This window comes from Gambusia affinis, linkage group LG04, assembly GCF_019740435.1.
Source record: "Gambusia affinis linkage group LG04, SWU_Gaff_1.0, whole genome shotgun sequence".
Taxonomy (NCBI): Eukaryota; Metazoa; Chordata; class Actinopteri; order Cyprinodontiformes; family Poeciliidae; genus Gambusia; species Gambusia affinis.
Genome location: NC_057871.1, coordinates 25,123,492 through 25,138,224, shown reverse-complemented (window position 1 = coordinate 25,138,224; position 14,733 = coordinate 25,123,492). Strand labels below are relative to the sequence as shown.

Genomic DNA, 14,733 nt, shown 5'->3' with positions numbered 1-14,733 from the left:
CACAAAGCAACACCACCACTAGGATTTGGCAAAATCGTGTCAAGTTTTCACCCACAGACCTCAGCTAGGTGTTTCAGCACACAAATGTCAGAGGCAGGATGATGTTTGAAAACAACTTGTGTTATTCAGGTGGCGTAAAACTGTGACTGGCAACTGAAAACTGGGGGGGAAAAAAGTCAATTGATTGCAATTGTATTGAGAAACCCCCTGAAGTTTTTTTTTTGTTTTTTTCTCATTTCATTTTACGGCAATCACACAAGAAAGCTAAATAAAGAATGACTCACTGTCGCCCGCCTTTGCTCCACCACAGTCTTTAGGAAACCCTGCACACCTTCACTCTGCCAAGCTGTTCATTACCAGGAGCTGGATGCTGCACTGCATCTAATTGGGCTGGACTGGAGCGCCTGGCTAATTAACCAGCACCACTGTGCTGACCCGCCGTGCTTCTGCTCCTGCTTCATTGTCATCGTCTGGGTGCTTTGAGTCCTTTGATCTGATTTGCTGTGTCATTTATCTTTTATTTTTTGCTTCAACCTACCGTATATTCACATCTTTTCTTGGTTTACTAAATAAAGATTGAAAAGAAATACTAAGGGTCACACTGACCAGAGAAATAGCCAATGGAAGTTATTCCTCATATATATATATATATATAGGCTATATATAATGGTCATTAATTTGTGAGAAGTCACTGAACCTTATTGTGTTAGTCATATTTAATTTGCTCTCTTCTTCTGTCAGACCTTACTGACAGATGTTCTTTTTGTTGACCAAGCTGGATATTACCACCATCAAATCCTTGAACAAACCTTGAAATATTGCCCATTATCTAATTATGATGAAACAAATTCTCATGCTCTTCATCCGTCTATTTTCATCCTCCCTTCCACGTCATACACTGAGCATGTAGCATCCCTTTGAATCACCACTTGGCATTTTTGAATTGACTCATTCTTATTTTTGGTGTTCTTTTTCAATTGTTCATCTGAAAGTATTTTATTTTATTTTTTTTCCCACTCTGTAGTCCCCAGATGGACTCTGAGGCCAGAGAGGTGAAGCACTTACATCTGACAGCTCTCAGAAAGGGTGTGTTAATGGAAGAACTAGTGTTTAGTGTCGACAAAAGTCATCTACAGGTGTGATCTCCAGCACATCTAATCTGCAAAGAGAATCTTGCGAATAATTTGAATAGCTGTCAGAGTCATACTGTCAGACTGGATGGTGACAGATAAGATAAGATGATTTCTTAGTCTCCCTTAGAAAATATTAGTCTAGGAAGCAGGGGCAAAACTGCAGTGCAACAATAGGAACAGCCCATCCATAAAAGGACAATTGCCATAAATAAATGCATAAAAGCAAAACATACATTAAAACACACACATATAGATGACTCTGCAGATGTTCTCTCTACAATTACAAAGATTTATTCTTCTAAACATGCTGAATGCTCGGACTGGCTGGCATTTCTGAGAAGCTAATAGTTACTTGAGCACTTGAGGAAACCGATAGATAATGCATAAAATGTTTAAATTTTGTCCACATTAGGCCGTCATCAGGTGATGACGTCATTGGAAATATGACTCATCCTGTTCTGCTTCAACAGCTCATATTTTGCACCCATCATGCCAATATTCTCACACTGTGGATAGCCACATATTTTTATGAAACATCAGGATGTTTGACAAAATGTGCTTTATTTTTTCACTCTTTGACCCAGGTACAAAAGTGCATTTGTTTTTGTCTTTTTAGACTTTCTAACGTCCGCTGTGAGGTAATAGACCGTGTGACCGCCGCTTCAGTCAAGCAACAACTTTAACCATGTTGTGTAATGTTCGTGTAGGTTAAAGGTGGAACTACCTTCAAAAGAACAGGAACTCTGACCCGAAATGCTTTTAAATGCTACAAGGTTCAGAACCGACATGAATGCAGGAAATGTTTTATCACCCACATCCTGTCAGAGTGTTAATCATGCTCTGAAGGCACTTAGCTAAGCTCGTCAAACTAGTTTTTGGATATACCAACATCTCTCAATAAGCAATGTGACTGAAGAAAATCCATCCATCCATTTTCTATTCACCATTTGTCCTTAATTGGGTCAGGAGGGTTGCTGGTTCCTCTCCAGCTACGTTCCAGGCGAGAGGCGGGGTTCACCCTGGACAGGTCACCAGTCTGTCGCAGGGCAACACAGACATACAGGACACACAACCATTCACACACAACCATTCACACCTAGGGAGAATTTAGAGAAACCAATTAACCTGACAGTCATGTTTTTGGACTGTGGGAGGAAGCCGGAGAACCCGGAGAGAACCCACCATGCACAGGGAGAACATGCAAACTCCATGCAGAAAGACCCCGGACCGGGAATCGAACCTTCTTGCTGCAAGGCAACAACTCTACCAACTGCGCCACTGTGCAGCCCTCTGAAGAAAACCCTCTTGGATTTATTTATCCGACATAAACTCATAGTTTTTATCCCATCCAATTAAGTACACAAATGTAAACATATGAAAATTAATTGTATTTTCTAATATTGGTTTATGAGGCTAACAAGTAATAAATATATACATTTTAAATGTTCAAATAATGTTTAGTTTTAAATATTTTTAAGGTGACCATCCATATTGCAATAGTGGGAAATAAATGTGTGTATATATGGATAAATAGCATTAATTTTCTTATTATCTCCTTCTAAGCAGATAATATTACGCCGGTTAATGCTCATACAACAACATGGCACTTAGCAGATGATCTATTTAGCTTAATTGTCTGTTTCCTGAACAAATGCAGTAGTTTTAACTGCTTCTGTAGGGATAAAGAATAACAACATTTCCTTTCCCTGTGGGATCAAAAAACTATTTTTGAACTGATTTGGAATAAAGTGCCTCTTTAGGCTCAAGTACAGTTGACCAGTAATCACTCTTGCTCTGTGCTGTCACCATCCATGAACCCTTAAACCGTCTTTCACCCCCTTAAAAGGCTCAAATAGCATTTGTCAGAAATTTATGGTTCATCAGCAGCTCGGCATTGTTCTCAGCTGCCATAACTAATTCATCCCTGATGGGAGGACACAAAGGTTAGGGAGGAGGAGTATAATCCTTCAGGATCAGCTGTCTGTGGCTCCATGCGAGTCTCTCCTGCTGTCTTGTCTTTTTCTGCCTCTCCCATCTGCAGTCCTCCTTTCTGTCTTTGTCCGAACTGATACAGGCCCTGTTGGATTTAGGAATTCCATATTTCTTGCCAAAACAGCAGAACTGTTTGAGACCTTGATTTAAAAAGTGCACAGAAATATGATTTGAATCAAAGCTTTGAGGAGTTGTTGTGTCATTTCTTGTTTTTTGTATCAGCGCTCAAGTCGTTGAGCTTTTAAGTGGCTTTTGTGACTTTGTGTTTCCGTAGAAGGCAAAAAAATAAAAAAATAAATAAAAGCACAACTTACAACAAATTACAAGGATGGCAGGAATTGAAAACTGGGAGGTGGAAGTACAAATCCTTCCTCTTTGACCAGTGAAGGAGTAAAGCCTCAGGAGCGACTTGTGCTGAAAACACACATTTGAACAGAGATTTGAACATCTCTGTGAGACGCTGACATCCAACATCTCCGCTTTAAACTTTTCATCATCAATTTCATCACACGCAATTTCATCTTGCGTGTTTCTTAGTCTTTAAAGTTTGTTTTGTTTATCAAAGTTGCCTTAAAAAGAAATAACAAGAAGAAGCACAAATGTATGACCTCTGAACCCAATGGTTTGTACTGGATTGTGGAGTGAAAGGTGGCCGAATACAAATGCACACCACACTTTTCAGATTTATGGCAGTAAAAAGAACATTTAAAACCATGCATTGTTTCATTTTCACTTTACAAGTATTCACAGCTTTGTGTGCACGATGCAGCCTGAAATCCCAATGAAATATTACAAGTTTTCAGTTCTAATGTAACAAAATTTGGTTAAGTTTAAGACGTTTATGACAAACTGAAGGCCTGGGGGCCAAATCTGGTTCGCTATAAGTTTTTATGTGGCCCTCTAGAATATAGAAGGTCACCTATAAATAGCATTCAAGATAAGTGCTTAAATAGTTCTTCATCAGTCACATTAAAGCATTGCTTTTTCCTGTAGTGTCGAATTATATCAGATGTTAAAAAGTATCCATTAAATGCAGAAACAAGTACTGTATTTCTTAATATTTCAACAGTTGGTTTATGGTTTATAAATACATTCTGCCTCAATATATGATAAATATATGACGGCCATGATGGGTCAAGATCTGTCTAAAGCTACAAGGTGAGCCTCTGCTCCGTCGTTTTCCTACGCGGCGACTTACTTTATGTTTAAATCTGTTTCACGTTGGAGAGTGAGTGCGGAATACAGCAAATGTTGTTGTTGTTTTTTTTTAATGGTGAAAGAACGTATTAGTTCTCTAAATACTTTAAAAAAAAGATTCACAGTGGGCTAGAAATGTGAGCGTGAGTGAGGCAGCAGGCAGCACTTAAAAAGGAGTCAGCTTTCATTATTCTCTTCATTCAAGAATGCTTCACTAAAATGAATTACTTTATAAATGTCACAATGAGTGTACACTGTGTCAGTAAGTGCTGCCTCTACAGCTTCAGTCATTTTCACTCTACCTGGCATCCCTCACTTTTTAGTTTAGTTTAGTTTCTGTGTTTTCTGTGTGACTCTCTGTTTTCCTTTGGAGGTATAAAAAAGGGAGGACACTGCTTGTTTAAGATATCCCATAAAACAAACCACAAGCTCTTTTCAACACCAATATTTACCCAGGGATGGGTTAGCAGCGCTTGTTTAAACTGATAGTGTTTACAGAAAAAATAAAATTTCATCTCACCTCAACAAGCCTACATTGTGAACAGTTTCTCAGTTTAGACGTTTTAAGTTTCTGTGTTGCTTCGTGGTGTTTTTTCACACCGTAGAGTGTCACGTATTATAGTACGGATTAATTTCACCTCTCTTATCTGTGATCTAAATGCAAATATTTCACCTCTGGCTGCTCTTCAGTATCTTTGTTTATGTCTGCCTGTTTTTACCGGATTTAAATATTTCTCAGTATTTTAAACACAACCTTGTTTGAATAACCAAATCATGCACATTGACAATGGATGCCGGCCCTGCAGGGGGGATTAAGGCCTGTTCTTAATTTATTCTCCAAAGTGTGAAACATTTTATATTTTTGCGGTGAAATCATTTTGTTTTCATTTACTTCACCTGCACTCCGTCATCTTTTAAGCCCCAAATTCTCTCGCCGTCATGCCTCATGTTTCCTTTAGTAACCTAAACTTTCACATTACTATTTTTACGTGTTTGCTTTTCGATGCAACTTCGTGGCCTGTTTGTAGTCAGTCACTCTTTCACACCAATCGGCTGCGTCCGATAATTACCCTGCCTGTGCAACGTTGACCCAAATGCCATTGGGTCAGGTTTAGCACTTTCTTTGGAACAAGTAAATAATGAAAACCAACAAAAAGTCGTATAAATACCAAAAACTCAAACTAAGAGCTGTACAGTACTGGGGTTGGGCGACATGAAGTTAAAGTGTCATCGCGGTGTTTTGTGGTATTGTCATGACAACGCTAAAAGCGATGATAGGAACCATGTAGGACTTTGTTTTTAGGCAACTGTATATTTCTGAGACAGCAATCACAGCCTCACAAGCAGAGATGATGTTTTTTGAAAACCATTCCAATTGGTAATGCTCTTCTTTGGGACACCAGTCACATTAAAATGTGTGACAAAGCTGCACAAAAACAAAAAAACTACATTTGACCTTATTTTCCATAACCATTTCGAACAAACTGTGGATAAAAGAGGAAAGTTAACCTTCCTGACAGTTTTCTGTTTAAGCATCATCCATTTGCTAAATCAAAATCCTTTTCATAATAAGAAACTTATCATGATAAATAATAAACAATGCGATACGTGAAATATTTTGATGCATGGGCCGTCTTGTTTTTTAAAATTTTGGATCCGAGTAAAAGTCTGAAAAGTGTGGTGTGCAGTGTGTGTGGAGCAAACCTTCAGATTCCTCCTAGTTAGGAAAAGAGTTAGTGAATTCTCTGAGTGATGACTTTGACATGTATAGCCGTTCAGTGAAGGAAACTCCAAGATTTACTACACTAGTGAACAAATGGCACCGCAAAACTGGGTAACAACTGTCTCTAAATATTGAATGCAAAGACATACAAAGTTCAGATTAGATTAAAAACAAAAAACAACAACAACAACAACAAAAAAAAAAACCTGTATCTGTTTCTGTCCGCCTCAGGATTGTGTTGGTCTGTCCCATGAAATCTCCACAGTTTGTGGAGCAATATGTCAGGAACTCATTTGTGTGCCAGCTCTGTCCATTAAATGCATTTTCACACTTTGACTGATCAAATATTTAGAGGAAAAGCCTGGAGCAGCTCAATGCAGGCAAATGATGAGTGAAGGGCTTTGGTGGCCATGATGACTTCACATACAAACGCAGATTACTTACAATTTATCCACCAAAGGCAGTAAATACGCCGCATGAGTCACTCACTTTAGTCTTCTGACATTGTAACAGACACTAAAATCGTCCGTTTCTAATTTCGACTCTGGCAATGTTTTGCTCTTTTCATGGTATTCATTGTGAAAACCCAGAAAGCCTTTTGCTGGGTATAGTGGCTCTAAAAAGACATAACAGGTCGACTTTTTCTTTGTAAGGAGAATTTGTAAATGATTCATGTTGCTGAAAGCGTGAGCCGAATTGAAATTAGCTCATTTTTCTTTTTTTTTTTTTTTGCTGCTTTTGAATTCAAACCATCCGCCGCGGCTTCCTCACCTGCTGATGCGACCGAGGCAGGAAGGAGAGGAAACTCCTCGGCTGTAATTTGCCCCTCGGCTCTACCAGATTGATTGACTTCCACTTCAAGTCGATTTGAAATCCCCCACAGAGCGACGCGTTCGATGCAGTCCGTCCATCCTGACGTCGCTCTCCCCGAATGTAGAATGCGCGACTCTCAAACTCGGAGGAAGAACACCTGAAAGGTCACGGTTTTAGTTCCGCTGTGCAAAACGAGACATGAAATAATTTGTCCTTGATTCGTTTTGGACGTAGAAATGAGGGGAGGCATGTTTGATCCTGTCGATCAGTTTGACTGAATATTAACAATAACATTCGATTAATTATTAACAATATCGATCCCTCTTCTTTCGTCCCTCTTCAGGATCCCAGAACGAAGCATAAGTTCAAGATCCACACCTACGGGAGCCCCACCTTCTGCGATCACTGCGGCTCTCTGCTCTACGGTCTCATCCACCAGGGCATGAAGTGTGACTGTGAGTAAAGACTAAAGAAACGCCAAGAACTCTGAAAGGAAAGGACATCTGCTTATACCGTGCAGTTTTGAATATCAGTTTTTAAATTCATTCTGGATGTTTTGCAGAGATCAGCTCTACGTGTTTCCTCAGATGAGGTTTGTGTTTGTATATCACAGCCACGCACAGATTCTGCAACTGTAATCTGACATGAAGAACTTTTGGTATTAAAAGCTTTACACTTATTATTTTGCTTAGACCATTTGACGATCCATATCACTGTCATGAAACGGACACTTTTGTAACAGCGTTGCCAATCAATCAGTCAATTACTGGAAATCGATTGACTGATGATTCCAGTTTAAGGCATAATGAAATATAACTTCTTAGTCTTCCAAGTTACTTTTGAACGCACCTGAAAAAATAAGTTGAATCTCACTTTGTCAGCAGAATAAATTTTTTTTTTCTTAGTTCTAATGTGTAATTTAAGTGATTTATATTCACAGTTGACTTAAGATATTTTATAAAAAGACACACAACCAATTTGTTTTTCTTCAAGGACATTCCAGCAAAAATATCGAGAAGCTTGTGGAAGGATATCCAAAAACATCCAAGCCTTGCTGTTCAGCTGAAGAGGCTCTAAATAAATGCAACCTTAAAGAAAGTAATATGTGTACATATTTGTACTTAGCAAAAGGAAGTAATTTTTGATGACCATATCTAACCTAATGCAGAAAATACAGAGTCTGATTCGATGTCAGGAAAAAGTTACGATTCATCTTTTTTATAAACGATACAAAAGAGTAAACATTTGGTTTCCACTGTATCTTCATACATTTCTTTATGCCTTGCTAAAGCACATAATAAGCTTTAAACAAAAGCTACTAAGCAAACTCTGCGACCCAAATCTTTCTAAATACATATTTTCCCATCGTAGAGGAGCTGGTAGTCACAGGAATGCGTTGATTCGCATTGCATGAACATTTACACTTTTAGACCAGTAAGCAAGTTTTGGGAGCAGCATTCCTCCTAAACATTGCTGGATGGCTGGGCTCATTGCTTCCCAACATGATGAGACTCGTGAAGTTCTCCGTCTGAGCAACAAATTCCAGAACAATCTGCTGCTATTTAGGACAATCGGCTCCAATACGATTACGATTTTAAACCCGGAAAGGTTCCTTCTCTGGAAACGACCGGTCTCACTTGAAGCTGGGGGTATTGGGCTCGTAACACCAAACTCGGAAATCAGACATTACGCACTAACACAGATCAACAGAATATTTGCAGAAACAGAGATCGACTTCCAAATAGCTAAACAATCAAGTCAAAAGGAGTCGATCCTCTGAGATAAAAAGATGATCCGCTAACTGAATCACAACTCTGAGTAAGTTGTGAACTCGTGCAGCAGCAATATTAGTTGAGCGTATTGTTGCCTAGATACTAAACCTGGCAGTAAGACGAAAGGCTGCAGAAATCCCCTTGTCTTGGCTTGCTTTGAGTGCTTCACACAGAAGTCGTGACTCCTGCCAGTGTGCTTTTCAGCTCCTACTTGAGGTTGGCTAGATGTTTTGAAATTGGCAACAGGACATCCTGACAGAAACCAAAATCACTAAATATTGACCCATTCCTTTGCAAAGGAAAAAAATATGGCACATGAAAGCAAAAGTATGTAACTTTTATAAGCATTATATTTCTTAAAACTGTCACAATCTCTAAGAGACATAAAAAGTTTTTCTCCTCTGGCTCCTCCTTGTGGTCGGAAACAACCAATTAGAGCCAGAAGGAGGGTCTCAGTGCTGTCAATCAATACTATTTCTTAGGTTTGCATGTGTAATGATACAATATAATGTATTTATTTGCCTCAATATGCCTCCCCAGTATATCAGTAGACCATTTGTCTTAAATTGTTCCATCAGCCATTAACCATTAGGCAGGAAGACAAAATAGGAGATAAAATGTCCTACTGGAGATTGCTGAAGCTGTTTTTTTATGGTTTTTATCCCACTGACCGAGTGACACGGCGATGTAATCGCTCTCAATCCCCGACGAGGAGGAAGGAGAGGAAGGGAGGGGCGTCGGCTCAGCTGCCCGACCGACAGGATGTGCACGCAGCCATCACTTTGGGTCGTAACCTTGTTACCTCATGCCGCTCACCGAGCTTCCCCAAGAACAATCCGTCTCCGAACACGAAACGAGATTGAAATACGTCAGCAAAAACAGGCGTAGAAGTGGCTGAAGTAAACCTGGAAGTTTTTTTTGGTTTGTTTTTGGGGTTTTTTCCCACACAGCGCTGAAACATAAAACAAAATGAAAAGTCGCACAGGTGAACAGATTGCTTTTTGCAAATTGCTGTTTTGTCCCATTTTTGTGGCGAGGCCAGTTTTATTGCCGTACCTTCTCATGAAAACTCCACAGCGGTGTCGGCTCAGCCTGCAGTGTTAAGCCCTGATCCCTCGTCTCCTCTGTGTCGTCTCCTCCCCTACAGCCTGCGACATGAACGTCCACAAGCAGTGTGTCATGAACGTGCCCAGCCTCTGCGGAATGGATCACACCGAAAAAAGAGGCCGCCTTTACCTGAAATGTGTGGTCACCGGGGATAAGCTGGAGGTCAAAGGTAAGGCCTGGAACCCTCCCTCTCTTCTAGCACTAGGTAAATTGAATGGGCTTGAATAGCAAATACGAATTGATTAAAAACGTTCTTGTTGCTCGTACAGCTTGTTTTTTTTTTTTCAGTTTAGTTTGTAAACCCAGATGGATTTAAATCCTTTATTTTTGTCTCGGGTTCCTGGTTTTCTAATCTCACATAAACATTAAGAATCAACTTGGATCCTCCAATAAACCTGAACTGCACTTTCCTCACTGTCAGCAACAGCCATTCTGTTTGTCTTTTTAAACTACCACAATTTGCTTCGTGTTGCATAGTGATGCTGATGGACCTAAAAGCAAACTGAAATATTTATTTCTGTGAAAGACCCTCCAGTCTGAGGTGTACTGCAAACTTGTGAGCTTTAACACTTGAAAAAATTAAACCTTCTGATTTAAGTTACTTTCATAAACGTTATAATGAAACCCTCCCCTCTGAGTAATCTTTACCTAGATATTTTAGGATTGAAGGCAACATCTTACCATGTGGGTTAAAACCAGGTTTGAAACAAAGAAAAAAATAATTTTGAGCTGACATTTTAAGCCATGTTCAGCATCATATTGTTAATCGACTATCACGATTAACGCGGCTAGCAGTGAATAAATGAACAACTAACATGTTTTGTTCAAAATACAGGTTCCTTTCGGGTACCTTCCTTCCTTGATTCTGTGCTTCCTCTTTCATTTTTAAACACTTGAAACGGAAAATGGCCAAGTTTGGGTCTTGGTCCCCCAGCAACTTCCACACAGAAGAGTGTGGCCTAGCGTGTTCACTGGTCCAATGGATCACATTTTTAGTTTCCAACCAGACTGTGTCAGTCAGGCCAAAACATTGGTTAATCCTTTTTTTTTTCTTCATCTTTATATTTCATATATATATAATGATGATTTTGAATGTCCACTCTAACAGAAATGTTTATGTAAAAATGTCAAATTTATGTTGAGGAACACATTAGATGTTGCCCATTCCAGTGTTCATCTTGACTGTCAATATTGCAATATTTTAAATTATAAAGTGCCTTTTTTTTAATTTCTTTTTAGTTCTTATCTGATACGTATCTAATATTCCTGACATTAACAAAGATTTTTTTGAGTGCAGACACACTAAGACCAAACTAAACCGTCCCCAACAGATTTCTTGGTGCGTCCCTCAGCTTCTGCTGTAGAGTAATTTCTCCAAAACCAGGATCTGTTCTCTTTCCTCATAAACTGCTTTGCAATCACAAGGTATTTGACGTCTACTCTGTGTGAGCAAATCTGTGGCCCTCGCGGTCATTTTAGTCACTGATGCCTCTGTTTTTTAACAAAACACCTACAGAGCTTATTAAAAGATTTAATGAGGGACTATTAATAGGATGTTCATGGAGTCAAATGATTATATAAGATTCTTGAGTGTCTTTTCAAATGTTGCTGCTGTTGTGTGTTAAGCTACATTCATATGATCTTCATGTTTGATTGCGGTAAAGATTTTAGGAACTATCTTTACGTTATAGAATCGTATCTCACATTAATCGGCGCAGAAATCAAAAACAAGAATTGGAGCGGAAGAAATGTGGAGCTCTTTTGCGTCGTGACTCGCCAAAACCATTCGTTAAGTTGTACGTTTTTACTTCCTATTTTTCTCATTTTTCTCATAAACAAGCAAAACCTTCACAGGAAGTGGAAGGTTTGATGCCCGATTCTCCTGGAAGGAGCCATTTTTCTATTTATTTTAAGGGGCGGCTGTAGATCAGCCAGCTGTAATGATAGAGCATTAGCACATTTGCTTGAACAATAGGGACGGCATGGAGTTGACGGCGAGCACCCATTATGGTTCAATTAGCTGGCAGACAGGGGTCAGTGCACTGCAGGGCCCTGGCTCTGAACCTCACCGACTGATCGAAGTGTCAGCAGAGGCAACGGGGAGAACGGAGTGTGATGGTGGCTTACGGTACGTGTTAGGAAACGACTAATTGAGAGAGGAGGGGGAAAAAAAAAAACGATGTTTGTGTGTGTTTGCTTTGCAAGTGGTTGGTTTATTCTGCACAGTTCTTGGCCAACATTTCAATGAATGAATGAGGCATCGATGTCCAACTGAATGTTTACTGTCATTTCGGAAACTCCAGTCACGCATTACTGAAGAGCCAATCAATGTTTAAGTTAGAAATGCACCGATCCGGTATTTATATCTGTATCGGTCCAAATATATATATATAAAAACTCTAGATTGAGTATCGCTGACAATCTGCCCAATCCACGAGGGCTGATCTGTTCAGTCTAAGTCAAGGCGTATTATTTATTTTACATTATATTTAGAGTTTATGTGCACTTCCTGAACCATTTGAAACTGCAACAGTATGTGTAAAACATAAACTGTTGCCGTTTATTATTTAAATGTTTGAGGTAGTCAACTTATTGTTTCTCTACTATTTATTTCACATTGGCTGATGTATTCTAATTTTACTGACAGAACAAATTAAAGTCCTTTTTATATTTTGTCCAAGCTTGTGAAGCTATTGGTGTATTTAAGTGTGCTGTACTGCTGCAGCGTTAGCAAATAAATTTGTAATTCAGTACTTTTATGTCTGTGAACATTTAAAGTCAAATCAGCTGTTTTTTTTTATTTTTTATCAGCCGATACGAATCGTATCGGCCGATACGGATATCTGTATCTGTATCGCAAGTCAAAAAAAAAAAAAAAGTGGATCGGTGCATTCCTATTTTAAGTTCCTAAACTTGGAGAAAAATGAGACTACTGTAAATTATTCTCTGTCCATTTTTTTTACGTGACATTAAACCTGCATTATTCAACCAAATAAGAAACCTATTAAAACGTGGAAAGAGGAAAATAAAAAGGGTATAATTACCTGGGTTGGTTAAGTTCTAGCTCTTCGTGTGATACTTTGCTGAAACGTCTTGAGTTAATTTCAGCATTCAGTTCGACATAGTCCGCATTTGTCCTTTTAAAATGCAGACAGATAATAGCGATAAAAACAATAAGTCACCTGGCAGTGAATTGCTAAAAATAAACACGATTGTTGACAGCTCTGTAGATGTTTGACGTTGCGTCACACATGCAAACTCTGTGTCAGATCAAGTTAAACCTGTCGCCTGCTGTCCTTGGACACATATTTGCCTTCCAAAGCCAGATATCGTACAGATGCCTTCTGTAAAAGTGTCCCGAAACCATTTCGAATCGGAGGGAGCTCGCTTGGCCTTACTTACAGAGCAGTAAGTAAGGCCAAGCATTGTCCGTTCACTCACACAAATGGAAAATGTGTTTTCCCCCAGAAACGCATTTTCCAGAGGGACTTTTTGTTGTTGGTGTTCGTTCCCCGAAGGGTCAAAGCCGCGTTGACACTCGGCAGGAATCTTCATAACGTTGTGCAGACATAAGAATCTAGATAGCCATAAGAATCCAAGTAGAGGTTTTGGTGTTTTGTGTTTATGTAGCCATGTTCTGCCTGAACTGATATGAGCAGTTTTTGTTGACAAATTCCTCTCCCCTCCTTTAAACAGTCACATTCGTTTGGTTTATAGAGCCAGTCGCGAATATGATCCTTCTGGGTTTCTTGGCTCTTCTCTCCCAACAACATTCTTCTTGTTTTTGTTTTTTTGTTGTTGTTTTTTTTTAAACTCTGTGCTTAGACAGCAATCTGCACAACCGCTGATGAAATCAGGTTTTTACACACACTGCATAAAAAGACACAACTTTTTTGTGTGTGTGTTTTGGGTCAGTTAGGTTAATAACCAACACTGGACAATGAGCACGGTAGGTTTTTAAGGGAATTTTTAAAACTTTCATCAAATTCTCAAGTTGGTGTGAATGTAAAGTAGTATTTGGTAGAATTTCTTTTTAAACTGACGCATTGTTTTCATCTTCCCACGAGTTTCTCAAAATAGTCACCTTGAATTTTGTCTTCTTTTCTTTTGACAAAACTAACCTACTCAGGTTCTCAGCCATCACATTTTCAGTTTGATTGAGATCAGGAATTTTAATGATTTGACAAAGTCAAAACATTGACGTTGTTGCCCTTAAGTGCTTTTTGTGGCCAGTTTGGTGGTATGTTCAGACCCATTTGTGCCTAAATATTAACTTAATGGCTGATTTCTTGTGATATTGCTTCCATATTTTCACATAAAGCTCTTTGCTTGCATCACAATCTGCTTTGTGAGGTCCACTTGCCCCTTCTGCAGTGAAACACCCACACAGCATTAATTCAGTGTGGGTGTTTGAGGTGTGAGGCTTTGAAGCTTACCTCTTTTTACTTCAAATGTAGCATTGCGGTGTTGATGGGTGGCCTGAATTTCACTTTAAGCTTAATCAAAATACAGGAAAACAAACATCTTCTTCCTGTAGTCCATTTGAAAACTCCAGTCTGGCTTTTTCATCTTGAAATTGAAATGATAGCTTCTTCCTTAGTAAGTGGCCTTTTAGCCCAAAGGGTACAAAACTTGCTCCCCATGATAAACTAGCTTTATTACCGGCTAGCGCTAGCATCTTCACATGGCTTTTAGTGCTTTGTTCATGGCTCTTATGAGCATTTCTTACAAAACCCGAAGGGTGCAGGCACTAACATGGTGAACTTGTTGGTAAGGAACGTAGTGCAGTCCTGCATTGAGCTTGTAAAACAGTCTTCATATTTTCTAGACGCAGTCAGGAGCTGCCTGTTCCTCACTGAACATGAATGAGAGGAATGAAGTGTTTTTCAACACTTCACTGACAGATAAGTATGCCTCCTTTATCGGTAGCCTTAAGCATCTTGCCACCCCCACTATCTGTTCTAGTACCGCCCTGGACAACCGCCCATGTAGCCCA

The 14,733-nt window shown here is 39.3% G+C and overlaps 1 protein-coding gene across 3 annotated transcripts in view; it reads left to right on the top strand.

Moving 5' to 3' along the window:
- prkcaa (protein kinase C, alpha, a) overlaps positions 1-14,733 on the top strand; it is a 137,204-nt gene that overhangs the window by 67,320 nt on the left and 55,151 nt on the right. For all 3 annotated transcript variants that reach the window (XM_044113812.1, XM_044113814.1, XM_044113813.1), the window contains exons 4-5: positions 7,202-7,313; positions 9,778-9,906. In XM_044113812.1, coding sequence (XP_043969747.1) covers positions 7,202-7,313; positions 9,778-9,906 — 241 coding nt within the window. The remainder of the gene's footprint in view (positions 1-7,201; positions 7,314-9,777; positions 9,907-14,733) is intronic.